The sequence below is a fragment of the Drosophila sulfurigaster genome, chromosome 3 (genome assembly GCF_023558435.1).
Source record: "Drosophila sulfurigaster albostrigata strain 15112-1811.04 chromosome 3, ASM2355843v2, whole genome shotgun sequence".
Taxonomy (NCBI): Eukaryota; Metazoa; Arthropoda; class Insecta; order Diptera; family Drosophilidae; genus Drosophila; species Drosophila sulfurigaster.
Genome location: NC_084883.1, coordinates 1221016 through 1237092, shown reverse-complemented (window position 1 = coordinate 1237092; position 16077 = coordinate 1221016). Strand labels below are relative to the sequence as shown.

Genomic DNA, 16077 nt, shown 5'->3' with positions numbered 1-16077 from the left:
TACATTACAGAATATTAATTATTAATTCAGTAATGAGGGTAATAAAAATACAGATTTTTCAAATTTGTGAATGACAGAGTATCAAAAATTCGGTGTACATTTTGTGTAGTTTTTGTATCGTTTTGTTTCCTTTTTGGCAAAACGTTTTGTTGGCCCCGTTGCATTGGACGGATCTGTTGTCCAGCCCCAAAACCCACGACGAGTCCCGTTGCCCCTCCCGATGAACCGCATCCCTGGACCATCATGGGGTTCTTTGCGGCTGGATTTTAGTTTATGAATGTCGCCATGTTGCTCTTGTTGTTCTTGTTGCGATGTGCTGTGGTGTGCTGTGGTGTTGTGGCACATTCCACTTGGAGCGACAGGATGAAACTGTTGCCTGCATACGGCATGCATATTTCGTATTTTTAGTACAGCCATTTAACATCATCAACTTAAATATGCGTGCAAGATTTATGCCCACATCGTTGTTGCTTGGCCCGCCAATGGGACAACCGAGATGCAGTTCGATGGGTAGAGGGCGGGGACTGCAGGGGACAAGAGGTAAGCTGTGGGGACAACCATGGGTACGTTTAAAACCGAAGCCCATGACCGGCAAATGGGGCTAAAATTGGCATACAAATGTGGCTAACACAAACACATCGAACAACATGATATACAATACCAAAAAAACGAAAAACAAAAACAAAAATTCAGACATGCATTGCACTTGGCAACTGAAAATGAGTTTTAAACTTCTGAAGCCAGTAGGAAGTCTTAGAATAAAGAGAATTATTTTATTACATATGTATTATGTATGTATGTATAGTATGTACACTTATTATGCAGCAATTCTTGTTCAGAATATTCATTTTAAATAAAACACTTATAATATTTGTGTTCATTTTTTTCCATTTTAAAATCAAATACAATATTTTATGAAAATGGGTTATCTAAAAGTGGAAGTTCCATTAACAAAGTTATAAGGTCATAGAATTTTTTTTTATATTTTTCATAACACAATGTTAGAAAGATGACTGTCTTTCTAGAATTTCGACTATACGTTATGATGAGAAGTTATGATAAGCAGTTGAATTATACAAGTTAGTAGATTTTAATAAATAAATGTCTTATGCAAATCATTTTTATACCCGCTACCCATAGGGTAGGTAACAGTTAAAAGGATGTATCTCCGACTATAAAGTATCTACATATATTCTTGATCACCATCTACAGCCGAGACGATCTACCCATGTCCGTCTGTCTGTCTGTCCGTATGAACACCTAGATCTCAGAGACTATAAGAGATAGAGGTATAATTTTTTTTTCGACAGCATTTGTTATGGTACGCAGATCAAGTTTGTTTTAAATTTTTGCCACGCCCCCTTCCGCCCCCGCTGGTGTATACAATAATAACAATAGTAGTTATGATTCCTAGGGCTCTAGTTGCTTTGGCTGACAATCTTGTATATTGTGCCATCTATGGTATATTTTGAATGTGGTACTATATCGATATACCGAATATACTGTTTGGTATATTTTCAGTATTTTCGGTTTATTTAATGGGGCATCCCAAATCCTACGAGGTGTAAATTCAATACTCCTTTTGCTTTTGCTTTTTATAGGATACAACGTACATATATGTATGTGTATACATTTGTATTAATATTTGTTAGTTAATGCGAGACACGCGTACCGTATTAAATATTAAGTAATTTAATTATAATTAAGAGACTGTCAGAGCGTTAGGCCTCAATGGCAACAAGTGCCTAAAATACAACAGACAGTGAGCAATAGCAGCAGTTGAAATGGCAAATGAATGCGACCAGTTTCAAAATGGTGGTTGGATCAAACGGCCAACCAATTGGCCAAGTCAAGCGAGCAGCGTAAAGCGTAAAACTTAAAGCGTTAAGCGTTAGACAAATGCAGTTGCTGATGTGGTTGATTTTGTCTGATTCAGTTGCTCTGTGTAATTAGCAATGGTATTTGGCGATTTATCATAAAATAAAAAAAATGCTTGCGAGTTGGCGCCATTCGTGAGCTGGCTTTAAATGCTGGCCACAATATCGTATTGAAACGTCAAGTTGGCCCCAAATGAAACGAAACGCAGCAGGTGAAGATGTTTGCCCAGTTACCCACTACGAGTATACGGATTCGGTTTTCAATTCAGATACTCATACTCATATTCATATTCGCATTCGCATTCGCATTCAGTTACAGATTCATTTGGCGAACACTCGTGTGTGAATTGGCGTTGGCTGTTGCCAAAACGTTGCGCAAATCGCCGCCAGAAATCAATAAAGTATATATATATTTTTTACACATTTTTTTTCTCCTTGGCTGCCACAGCTCGCAACTTGTGCAAGCTCTGTGGCAGTTGCAGTTGCCTCAAATGTCATTGCCTCTGACAGCTGCATAATGATTTTATTAAATTGCGCATAAGGTTTTGAATAAGTGCGGCGGCGTGAGTTTTGTCTTAGTCAACTTGTCAAATGGCTTAACTGCCAGCTGGAAAAAGTTAACACACAAACAGTGAAGACTGCTCTAGTCAGGGATGCGCGACTTTAAGATACCCTCTATTTGTAATGGATATATTTCAGAACTTCATTTTGTAAACGGATAATCTATATCATTAATAAACTCATTAAACAACATTCCATTTTAATTATGTTATTTTAAAGTAAGTCTAATATTCACATATATAATATTTCCAATCCCCATTTACCTTCGTAAACATCTTAATTTACCTATTAACGACCAGGGTATGAACAGTTCACGAATTTATGCATTTTTAACAATTTTTTTAAACATTTTTAAGAGCCGAAACAAATTGATGGCCATAACCGGCAGGCACTGTGCACAGAAACAACTTAAGTACTTTTATAATGGTTAATAATTTCTGCCTTTCAATATTTATGGCCCGCAGTTAACGATATTCAACGAATTTATTTGCATTTCATAAACAATATATATTCAAATTGAATGATGTTGAAGTAAATGAATAATAAAATGCTCAAAATAATAATTTTCTTATTCAAAAGCTAACAGACTTGATTTAAATGAGCTTTCAATTTGAACGGATTCTAAGAGTTGCAGTTTTAACGAATAAAAATTGAGAAATTCATTTGAATCTATTATGTAAAATCTTAAGAATTTAGCTGATTATCGATACAAAATGAAAATATGGTGAAGTAAGAGTGAGCAAAAGTGTAAAAAATTTAGATTTAGAAAGAAGAATCGAAGTTAGAAATATATAGTATTCATGTATGTTGTATATGATAAATTCAAAATGAAAAGGATTTCGTCCTTAGATCATATTTATAATAAAACATTCATTGGCCAATTGCTTTTAAGACATTTTACTAAACCTGTTGAGTACTTGAAGTTATTAATGAAAATGTTATGATTAAACCAAGATCGATTGCTTTAATTGATCATTCAATGCACATGGCAATTGGTCCACCCACCGGCAAATGTGGTAATCAATCCAATTCCCTTGCCTCAACCTGCCTGCACTTAATACACATAGATAGATTAATACACAGACTGAAACAAAATGTTCATTGATAAATAACTGTCATTAGACAGGTTGTGAGACAGTTTCCCATGGCTTTGGGTTGCAAAATCCCTGAAAGGCAAAGATCGAAGAAAAATAACGCAAAATAAATGTATTTAAATAAATTTGCAATAATCTGTGGCGCGATTGATCTTGTGGCAATGCACACACACACACACACACACACACACACACACACACACATACACAGACACAGACACGCTATCAATGCCATATCATTGCATTCCTTTGACCACCGCGACCGCCGGCGGCGCCAACCATTTAGTAAAGTGTCTGTGAACAAGGTTAGGCATTAGAGGCGTCCCACGTCGCCGTCGGGTGGGTGGCTTATAATTAATTTGGTGCAACTTGTTGCACTGCCTGCCCAGAAAATAACAAACTCGTATCCAACTAAGCCGACTTTGCACCAAGCCGTGCCGTGCCGTGCCTAAGCCGCCTCAGGCATCCGTCCATATAGATATTTAGAGACGTATGCAACTTGGTCAATGTGCGCATTTATCAAGACAATTGACTGATTGGCAGCTTGCATGCATTACGCAAAACTTGCCAACTACATCGACTACTTTGGGGCGGGGGGCGGTGGGCGGTGAGGAATTGCCTCTGCGGAGTTGCTTTTCACCTGGTCAGCTGTCAACGCTTTTGCCGCAGCTTATGATTAACTGTCAGTTGTAACTGGCTCTGATCGATTTATTGCTGTCAATTTGACAAATCAATGCAAGCAAATGTTGCTCAAGTCAATTGCGAATCGAGTTTCGAGTTAATTGAAACGCAGATGAGCCGCCTCGCATCGTGCATCGTGCATCATGCAGTGCAGCTCTGTGGCGCCTCCATCGAGTTGTCCTGTTACCAGTTTTCTACCAACATCTCACGGTGGGGCAGCAGACCCAAATACAGTAGCCAAAAATTTGTGACAGCCTTTCGAGATACTGCAAGCCAGGATAAAATGCACTTAACACTAATTGAACAACGAAAAAATAATAATTTGCATGTTAAAAATTTATCAAATCAATTATTTTACAGAAAATATATGAATTGAAATTGCATTTCATCAAAAACTTTCATGCTTTTAAACATTAAATAACCGCTTTCAATACACTTCATATATGTATATAAGATTATATATTATATAATTATTGAATATTCATGACGTAGAAATAAAAGTAATAATTGATATATATGTACATTAAATTAAAATATGTGCACATCATTTATAAAATTTAGCTTGTGGAGCCAGAAAACAAATAGCTAAATTAATACATAAATAAACAAACATGAAGTAAGTCTTACAATGAAAAAAAAACATAAGAAATTGACTTTATAATTAAATATGTATGCTCTTACATATGGAGAAATTGTGAAATATTACTTTGTATGAAAAGGAAATATTAAATCCGTAAATGATAATTATTTTCTTTACAGTAATATTTTAACAAAATAATAATAAAACTTTTAATATTGTATTTCAAGTTAATACATTAAATATTTTAGTTTCAGGAAAATTCAAATTTGGTAATCCTCTTCAATTTAGGATTACTACGCAACTCATCTCTAATTTTGATTTTCGCAACATTAAATTTCTAAGAAGCCCATAGTGCGTCTGTCAAATGCTGACAGGCAAATATTAATTTAGCATACTCGAGTACATATCTCTTGGCGGCGGTGATTTTGTTTTACTGCAGTTGGCTAATGAAATCGTAAGTGCTTTTATCTCGTAAATACTTGCTAGCCGGGTTAGCTCTAGTTACCACCGCTAATTCCTCCTTTTGGCTAACTCTGCGGATAGTTAGTGCAGTCTATTTCTTTACCGGTTTTGAAAAGTATTTGTGTGTTTAATGAGCCATACAACGCATTTAATATGTTTTACAATAAGTTTATGGTAAGCAAAGTTTTTCTTTCGAACGGATTACGCGGCGTATGCGTAACGCTTGCTTTGAGCTAAGCAGATAAGTTAAATGCGTGCCTGGCACATGCATTTAAATGGCCAAAGTTTCACTTTGCCCCCAAATGTAATTGCAGTTGCAGTTATAGTCTAACAATGCTGATGAAAATTAAACTGACATCGCGCATGTGAAATATTTTAACGCCATTTATCAATGTGCCAATGGTCAGCTGGTTGGCTTGTTGGCTGGTTGGTTGTTTGGTTGTTTGGTTGTTTGTCTGCTTGGTTGTTCGGCTGCTTGATGCCTGATCAGCAGCTACTTTGCGGCCTGTTTGAGCCTTGACTGACAGCTGCAGTTGGCCCAAGCCGCCCAACTCCTCGTCACCGTGTCAACCAGCGTCAAGCTCTTGACTAACTGACTGACATGCAAAATGCAGCCAAAATGAATTATACGCACTTCAAAAGTCTCAACACATTTCATAAAATACAATAGCAACAGCAACAGCAGCAGCAGCAAAAGCAACAGCAACAGCAGCTGACGCCCCCTTGAGGGTCACACCAACAACAATTCACCACGAATCTCAAATGCCCTTTAGCAAATATTGTTCCATTGGACACTGTTCAATTAACGAACTGTCTACACACTTGACACCCAATTGAAATACCAACTTGATATGCGTGGCCTCCTATATTGGCTTTTGAGTTAAATCAAAAAGTCATTCTCAATTATATTAAGAAAATAGTCGAATTGCAATGTAGATAGATTGTAGATAATTGTCCAATTCAGAAATATTATTTGAATACTGTGGAAGAGTTCTCTATGCCCAATTGAAACTCTTATACAACTTACATAAAACATAAAATAGGAAGACTTTTCTTACAGACACTTTCGAACTTAATAATTAAATAATTAATAAATACATTTTAAATTCTTTTTAAATAATTGTACCATTTGATATTACCTTAAATAAACTTCAAATAAATATACTTTAATTGAATAGAAAATTTCAATTTTTCAAGAAATTATTAAAAATACGCCCAGTGCTATTTAAAGTGAAAAAAATATTTGAAAACATTCCGTCAAGCAACTTAAATGTCTTAGTATTTGACCATTGCATTGATATTAATGAAAGTAATTATTCAAAATCAATATACCCAATAAAAAATAATAATAATTTCAAGTACTATGAAAAAAATTTTAAATTTTAAATATCTGCTTATAATAAGAATCATATAGTTTTTATATAACGACATCAAAAACAAGATTGTTATTAACGAAAGGACGTTAAATGAAACAACATATTATTTCTATGTTATTTCTTAACTTATTTTTTGGAAAGAAGAAAATAACTACAAATTAAAAATGAAAGTAGATTAAAGAGAATCGACAATTAATCAGTAACAAAGTATTGTCAAGTGTGCTCGGCTATGAGATACTAACCATTTTTAATAAAACCAAAAGATATCGGTATTAGCGTGAAAGCATACAAAATTAATATACAGAAAAAATACTGCAATACTCGAAAAATCGTGCTTTGTTGTAATTGAAGATTGCATTTTAAGACAGGATCATTATTACTGTCGTTACATTTGCTATATAGTTTATGGCCTCCATTAAGTAAGGGTATTGCCAATCGTCTTAGCTACGAAAAGAGCCAGACTTTCGCTGAAGCTCTATAAATAATTTATGTGTTCGACATTTGTGGGTTTTACTGTCTCGTTCGTTTAGTTTTCGTTTTTGGGTTTCGTTTGTTTGTTGTTTGACTTTGCGCAGTTTCAGTTAGCTAAACTAAAGTTGATGTCCCTGAATTATTAAGGTTGCATGTGGCATGTGGCATGCGGCATGTGGCAACTGTGACAACTCTGACAACTGGGTCAAATAATCCCGCTGCTGCTGTTGGCTACAAGTTGCGATTGTCGCCACATTTAGTGGCAGCCACAGCAACAAATTACAGTAATTAACAGGCGCATTTTTTCTCTTCACTTCGAGGTGTTTATCAGTCGGACCATCGCCTTCCTCTCGATCGGCCCTCCTCGCCGATCTGTAATTATACAGTCCGTTAACGGGTATATTGTATGTGTGAGATGGTGTGATGGCCAATGAGATGGCCATGTATCCACCCCAAAAAGCCCCGCCCAAGAGCTGATTATGGACTTTTTGACTTGAGACAATTTGGTTGCAGGCTACTTGAAATTGATTTCGCTTTCGATCGCTGGCAACCAGCTGCTGTCAGCTAAAGTGGCATTTTAATTATACTCATACTCAGTGCGAATGTGAGTGCGAGTATGAATACGAGTACTCGTACGCATTCATAACTGGCTGCAGAGTTAGCGCCATTCATTAAATTCACTCTGTTTTTCGTACAGTGATAAGTGCATGGCTAACACTTAATGGTCCGAATGATAGAAACAAGTCAACAAACAGGTTGCACCATTTAGCCTATTGTCAAAATATTATGGAAAACTTTTATCAAATATTTATATAAAGTGTGTTGTACCCATAATATATATGATATTTACGAAATTAAGTTACATATTTGATAACAAAACGAGTTGGAAAACATGCAAAATTGCCAACAAATCCACTTTTTATAATCCAAACAAAGTTTTTCTAATGGCTTTAAAAACTTGTTGAACATTAGATTATTGAAGATGACTTGCTTTATCATCAGCAAATCGATTATAAATAACAGCGTAACCTGATGGCTTAAATATTTATCTTGTTTTCTTTTTGACAGATCATCAATCTTACAGTTGTATTTTTATTTATATAATTGTCAACTGTCTCGAAAAACGTCTGGATAATCTCTAATCCAATTATAAATAATAGGAGGATTAGACAAGCTTAAAGCTGATTTATATATTATGATCGCTTAAATTTAGACTCTTAGTTATTAATTATAAAATTAGATTCTATATATATAAAATATAATTCATAAGTTATATTTTACTTGAAATCGATTTTATTTGTTTTTAAAAATCACATTTATATTTTCAAATTTGAGTTGCTTTTAAACTTAAAGCACTTATAAATATTTATTTATTTTCTTAAATTTTAATCAATATTCAACCATATAATTTTTTAGATAGAACTTGCTAAAAGTATAATTGTACAAATTATTTACTTGTGCCTTAGTTATCTTGTATGAGAATCTTGTATATTTTGTACTCTATTGTATATTTTGATATCAATATACCAAATATAGCCTTTGGTATATTTTTTTAATAATTTGGTATATTTGTATATATCTCACTCCACTGTACATAGCTTTCATAATTGATTTTTGTTTATATAAATAGTTCAACAAGTGTCATCAATATTTTAAATACTTTGTTTTCAAAATAAAATTATTTGGATCTATTATGATTACATACAATATGTAGGTAGCACTTACATTTACTATATGTATAGTAAAAACATTGTCACAACGTCGTCGAGCAATTTGCCAACACTTCGCATGCGAAATTAAAACATTAACACTTTCCCAAGTGGGCAACGGAACGTTGACAGGTGGCTAGTGACACAGCAGGAGAGATCGAGTAGAAGAGACTGAAGAAGATATTAACTTAATAATTGATAATTGAAAGTAGTGCGTAGGCTCACATAGCAATTGAACAAGATGTTGCTGCTGCCCAGAAGCTGGAGACAAGACGTTGTTGTTATCGAACTGACGATGGCAACAGCAACGGCAACGGACAGGCAGTCCAAAATGATTACATGGCCCGGGGGCATGCCTCATGTTACGCTCTGAGGTTGTTGCAACTCAACGCAGAGAAGGTGCAAGCACAGAGTCTGAGGCTGTGCACTTGCAAATGAGCTGCATTTTGAGACATTAAAGGGCACTTAGCATAATGATTTACAGCTTTAATTCACGCAATTAAATTGGAATTTTGTGCGCTGTTCGGCATCGAGAGAGGCAAAGGCAGCCCAATCAGCCAATGGACATTGACAGCCCAGCAATCATGTCACCTAGTGATGAACGAGGATCGTGACACGACAACTAATAGCAAAAATAACTGATTACACACCAAATTAATAATATTATTTCAAGTCATATAAAGTCAATTTATATTGTATTTATTAAGTGCAAAAAAATACAAAATTAAAATGATGCTAATTAAGCGATGAATGTCACATAGTTATAAGCGAAGTTCGTGACAAGATTAAATGAATATTAACTAAACTAATATCAAATAATCTGACTTTAAATTCATTATATTATTTAAAACCAAATAATATCATAATATATTTATTCATAATCAAATAAAAAATAAAATCAGAAAAATAAAATTAAAATTAATCAAATTAACTTTGAAGTCCAGTCACCTTATCACTCAGTAATGAGTGAGTCCGTGACCAAACTAAATAATACAATTCTGAATATAAATTAGTTATATTATTTAAAGTCACAATCAGGTCACCACGTGATGAAAGAGTTCGTGCTGAACTAAACTATTAATGAATAATATTATTTAAAGTCAGTTTAAATTGATTCGCAGTGAGAGTAAATATTATGTAATTAAGATGTAAACTAATAAACATGTAGCCTAACAATACTGAGTGTCATGGCATGTGGAATAAAATCTATAAATTGCAGTTGAGCATGCACAAAATCGAATTGCAATGAATAACATTTGTCAGGCATGTATCAACACATCTTGCTTATCGAATTATTGACGTTGCGTGTTTGCGTGAGTAACGCGGCAGTTGCGTGACACGCGACACGCGCCCATCTCTAAGCTGGGAGCACCCCTATTTGGTACAATGTTATTGACACCAGGCGACAAGGTTTCGATTTCAGTGCAGAGTCGCCTTGATACTCTGCTGTAGTCCTTGTATTGATTGGCACTTTGGCTGACTGCATCCGATTGGCAGCCTCTCGTCTCCGTCTCCGTCTTTGTCTCCATCTCATCGCATCAGATCTTCACTGAGGTGGAATGTATTCCAAGAGTGTTGTCGCGTAGGTGCGATGTTATGAAGACGTAAAGAGACATTCCCAGCAGCTTCCCACCATGGCCATAAATGGATGGCCACCAGAGAGTAGGTGAAGCGCCATTTCATTAGGCAAATGCCCAATAGACTTGCATGAGATGCAACTATTCGATATACGAGTATGTGAGCATACTAACAGCCTCCTCCTCATTCGCATACTATTCGATTTGTATATCGATGGACCACATAAATCAGTTTAAAAATCAAGTGGCCATCACATTGTCGCTGCGGGTCTCTTTTCTATTTATGCATCGACTTGAATTTTTGGTTTAGTTATTTTTTGTTGGGTTTTTGATTTTCAAGTTTCGATTTTGGGGATCCGGTCCCCGGTATGCTGTTTAGCGGAAATTGATCAATTACTGAGCACTTTGGAGTGCCGACCAGTTTTTCCCATCCAGTTTGCCAACGAAAATTTGCATAAGTAAAAACAAAGTTCAGCCTCAGTTTTTGTTTTTCATTTTCTATTTCCATTTTTTTAGTTACATTTATTTTTTCTCGATTTTTTGAATCTACAATCTACAATTTCGAGGCTTAATCTCGTCGTCGTCGCATGAAAAATGGGCGAAACGCCTTTAGTGTCAATTTTATGTTATCGTTTGATTTATAATAATGCTGATAGACGTCGATGTTTTAATTGATTGCGCTTGGATCTCTAACTCGACTTGTCTTGTCTTGTCTTGTTTTCCTCTTCTCTTACATTTGTTTCTCTTCAATGTTGATCTCAAAGCTCGTGGCACATTTCGTGTGGTTTCTGGAACAAGCTTTAATCGCAAATTATATTTGTGGATTTAATCAATAATTTCAGAAATGTGTTACTATTTGGAATTTCATTTTTAGTATTATTTTTCAATATTTAATATAATAATAATAATAATAATAATAATAATAATAATAATAATAATAATAATAATAATAATAATAATAATAATAATAATAATAATAATAATAATAATAATAATAATAATAATAATAATAATAATAATAATAATAATAATAATAATAATAATAATAATAATAATAATATAATAATAATAATAATAATAATAATAATAATAATAATAATAATAATAATAATAATAATAACAATTCATTCTGTGATCATTTAACTACTAATAATTAAATCAACAATCTCCTATTATGTTTATCATTATTTATTAATGAGGTTTTATTAAATCAACTCGAATATTGACCAAAAAAGAAAGTTTTTTTTAAATTTTACATATTTTTTATTTGCATTTCTATTTAGATAAAATAAAATCAATGTGAAAAGTCAATCGAATTTAAATTAATAATTTAATTCATGGTAGTTAATTTATAAAACTCATTTTTCACTTTCTTTATTATGCAAATATTTGTGAAGAAATCAATAAAAAAAACGCCTGGATAAAAACCCCCGAAAATAATATTGATCTGTTATTTATATTTTTTTTTTTTTGTATTTCAGATGACAATAATAAAATAAGTGGCAGGTTTTATTGATCGCTTCCCGAGCTGCATTGTTGCAGTCAAATCAAAATTCCAACACCTTTGCAATGTCTGGCGATGCTTTTGCGACTTTTCTGTTTTGTTGTTCCCGGGAATATGCGGCATATGATTCATTATCCATGAGCATTGCGAAATAATGCCATAAAAAAAAAGAAACGAACGTGAGGTACATAAAAAGTCAACACTGGACACAGACTGGCTCCTACATAATGCACACTAACATATATAGCGAGTTGAACATGGAGTAGATGAGGTCCATTAAGGTAGCACATAAATAAGTTGGGAGCTGGCCGAGGGCCATTTAATTTCTGGCTAATAATGACAACCATATAAAGTTATAGGTAGCAATAGCAACCCGGTTCATTGTTTGTCGCGTGATAACTTCATTTTCATAGCCAACGCTACGGATACGCGGAACGCGCCCAGCGGGTTATCCCCGAGAAGAGATGAGGACTCGAGTCTGGAGTGGCGGCCTACACCAGAGGACCGCACTGTCAGCATATATCAAACTAAGCCTGATTAACTATCGAGCATTGGTTATATGTGGATATAACTATAGATGTGTGCTGGATGTGGGTATGGATATATATAGTTGTGGATATGTGTGCCAAAACACTTTGGTTACGTCTGGCAGCAATTGGAATTCCTTAGAAACCCTGCGACTGCGACTGAGGCTTCGGCTCAAGGAGTTGCTGATGCTCCAATCCGATAGCGAAAATTTATGACTTCATTAAGGTAACAAGCTAATATGTTTTAAACATCTCTGGAACTGGAACTGGGCTGGGCTTGCTTATTCTGCTTTTGGGTCATTCGAATCGTTTAAGGAGTTGATGTTGTTGCTACAGTTGTTGTAGTCGTTGACCCATTTCAAATGGATTACCCACATAGCCGCATGCATAAATAGTTTTGGCCACTAAATGCTTCACCTCGGCCGCTGTGCCAAAAAGATTTATGTACTTCTTCCAGTTGTCCACAGTTTGTCCGTCTCTCTCTCTCTCTCTCACTCTCCGTCCGTCTATCTGTCCGACTGCTCCACAGTTTCTGCGCCAATAAAAACCGAAACGAAAGCAAATGAGCTTGGCATAGTAATGCAGGCTTTGAACCCTTTTTTATGATTCGCTTTGCCGTTAAAGGAACTCCACTTCATGCCTGCGAGTTGTGAGAATTCCTTGCGAGAGTTGTTAACGGAGGAATTGTTAACTTGTTGCACCCCAATCGTCTAACAATTAGACGTAGTCAATGTGGGAGTACGAATTCTTCAGCTCTGGAATTTTTACAACACTTCAAAAAATTGTTTCTTTGCTATAAAATTAGATTTTTCTTCGTTGTTTTTTTCCGCAAACCTTCTACTAAATCATTTGACAGTGAGACGCAACAGGAGTCTCAACAACACCAAGAAAAGCATATAAAAAAATATATACAAATAAATAAAATCGGTAAAGCCACTTAAAACTGTCAACTTAGCATTGATTAACGAGCTTATAGCATGTTTATTTTGCGATCTTTTTGGCCACATAATTCTCCACGCTGTTCTTTTATTTATTTTTAGTTGTTCTTTTTGTTGTTGTAGTTGTGACTGAGGTTGTTACAGTCACTCCAAGTACAACTGACAAGTCTTTTTATGATCGTTGCCTTAGCGTCTAGGCCGGGCAGACTGGACGCTGTCAAAGTCCATTAAAGCCGCCCGGCTTTGCAGTTTGTTATGTTTTTAATAGCACTGGCGCTTTCAGTGGCATTTTGTGATTTAATGATATTTTGCTATAAATGTTTAAGCCCATTCATACTCAGTGGTTGTGCGGCAATATTTTTGATATTATTTGTGCTGGGCTTCTATTATTTTCTGTTTTATGAGTTTCAATTGTCGCATTTCAAATGTTGTGGGACGCGCCTTGCAGCAGCGACCTCTACCGGTTACGTGGCGAACTATTCAAAGCCGCTGGCTGTGGTGAGTTGCGTATATTGTGGACTGCATATTTCTTGTGGTGGATTTCTTATAGTTTCATCTAAATACATTCAAAGTCATTATTTGGTTGCCTCCCTTTCCTGGTTAATTATAATATTCTAAGGGCAAATATTGTATTCCAACAATCGACTTTAAACGAATTGTTGATGTTTGTGATTGTTTTTGCTAGAGTACTTGCCTTCTTGTGAAATCAAAAAGTAATAATCAGTTCTACAATCAGTTTCGTTAATAAAATAATGCAGCAGTCATTATTCATGGCAGATGAGTACTGAACAAGCGCCGCTACCTACGCTGCATCAATCAGATCTGAAGGCAACCATTTAGAGGATAGTTGTAAGTAAAACTATTCGCAATATTAAAAAAAAAGTGAAGCAAACAAACGCAATATTCCACCTTTTTTCAACTTCTAAGTTTCTTCAGTTATCGATCTTCAAATAGGCCAGATTTAACGGAAAAGTATCGAAATTGGTCACACTGCTGAGATGCACCTGTCGCTGGTCGATAATATATGCAAATTGTTATCGTTTAGCCACCACAATCTATCGCCGACACTATTTATCTTATCGAGCTAACAACGCAGCACGCTTTAGTTTCTTTTTACTAATTAATATCTACTTAATATGGCTGTGTTACCACCAGATCCCGTGTTCAGTCTGCGGTGCCCGGAAATGGGAGCTGTGAGTTCGTTGTGTTTCCACGAAAGCGAACGTCTGCTGGCTGGCACGCAAAAAGGCAAAGTCTTTCTATGGGATCTACAGGTGACTGACAAGAACAACAACAACATCATAACAACAAATTACATTGTTTGGCTTGTAGACAAATCGATCGCCGATGCACTTTGAAGTGGGCAGCGAGCCAATAACAAATCTTCACCATACAAAAGAACACCTTGTCACACAGGAGAAGGGTGGCACCATCACCACCTACTCGATCAGCAACAGCAGCTATGTGAAGGAGCGCAGCATTCCTGGCAATCACCTCGGATATTGCCGAACAGCGCTGCACATCAATCCCAATAATACGAACGAACAGCTGCTCTTCTATCCCTGCGAGGAGACGGCCATTGGGGTGCTGCATGTCACAGATCCGGCGGCGCCCACACAGATGCTGCTACCGGATGATCCACAATTGCCAAAGCTGGGCAGCGTCACCTGTTTCAAGCCCTTCGAGTGCGCATCGCAGCTCTTTCTGTTAGCTGGCTACGAGTCGGGACATTTTCTCACCTGGGATCTCAGCTCCGGCGTCATGATTGACATTGTAGACCTGGCGCCTGAAGCTATATCCGTGGACTACGATGCCATAACCAATCGTGGCATTGTCGGCACTGCCAGTATGCAAAGAATATTCCTTACACAGTCAGAAATTATAGCATTTTCTCTTCTTTTCCCTTAGACGATAAGCTGACGACCTTCAGCTATCAACGGCAATCGATGCAGCTGCAGCGCGGCTCGGAACTGTGCATTAAGAACCCTGGCGTCAACTGCGTGCGCATACGTGGCGATCAGAAGGTCTTTGCCAGTGGTGGCTGGGACGGACGTATACGCATCTTCTCCTGGAAAAGTCTGCGTCCATTGGCCGTGCTCACGCAGCACAAGCAAGGCGGCGTTATGGACATTGCCTATTCCCCGCAACCCGTGTCCATGTGGCGTGCTCCAATTATGGCAGCCGCTGGCATGGATGGCCAGATCTCGCTGTGGGATCTGTACAATTAAGCGAGCGTGAATAGCCGCGCTACTATTCTAGTTTTAAGTGTTACAGTTGAGTTTATCAACCTTTCTCTGACTGACAATTCGTAGACAGCTGTAAAATAGTTTAATTTGTATGCTTAATAAATGAAGATTCATTCAGCAAGAAATATTTTATTGGATTAGAGGCAGAAGAAAGCCAAACAAACTTTGAAGACCATGCATCTAAAATATATCGAATTCTAGACTATGCGTATCAGTATGTCATATTATTATGATATCCCGTTGATATTATGCTATTAGTCCATTGTCTAGAAATGAAACAATTAGTCAACTGTTTGACGATATTTAACACAAAATTCTGCATAAAGTCAGGGAATTCAAATGTAACAATCGAATTACGCTGCGACATTTCAGCCATATTTATACATCCGCCCTGCAAAGAACATGGTATTAAACTAAAGATTTTTCGAAGTATTCGACAGCAGAAAGCCTAATTTGCATAATGAATAAATTATC

General features: G+C 36.1%; 1 protein-coding gene across 1 annotated transcript; it reads left to right on the top strand.

The window, feature by feature from the left end:
- Positions 1–14417: 14417 nt before the first annotated feature.
- Positions 14418–15745, top strand: LOC133843457 (guanine nucleotide-binding protein subunit beta-like protein 1). The gene is made up of 3 exons (XM_062277028.1): positions 14418–14631; positions 14690–15203; positions 15266–15745. The coding sequence occupies exons 1-3, from the start codon at positions 14494–14496 to the stop codon at positions 15583–15585; spliced, it is 972 nt and encodes a 323-aa protein (XP_062133012.1). The 5' UTR covers positions 14418–14493; the 3' UTR covers positions 15586–15745.
- The last annotated feature ends 332 nt before the right edge of the window (positions 15746–16077 follow it).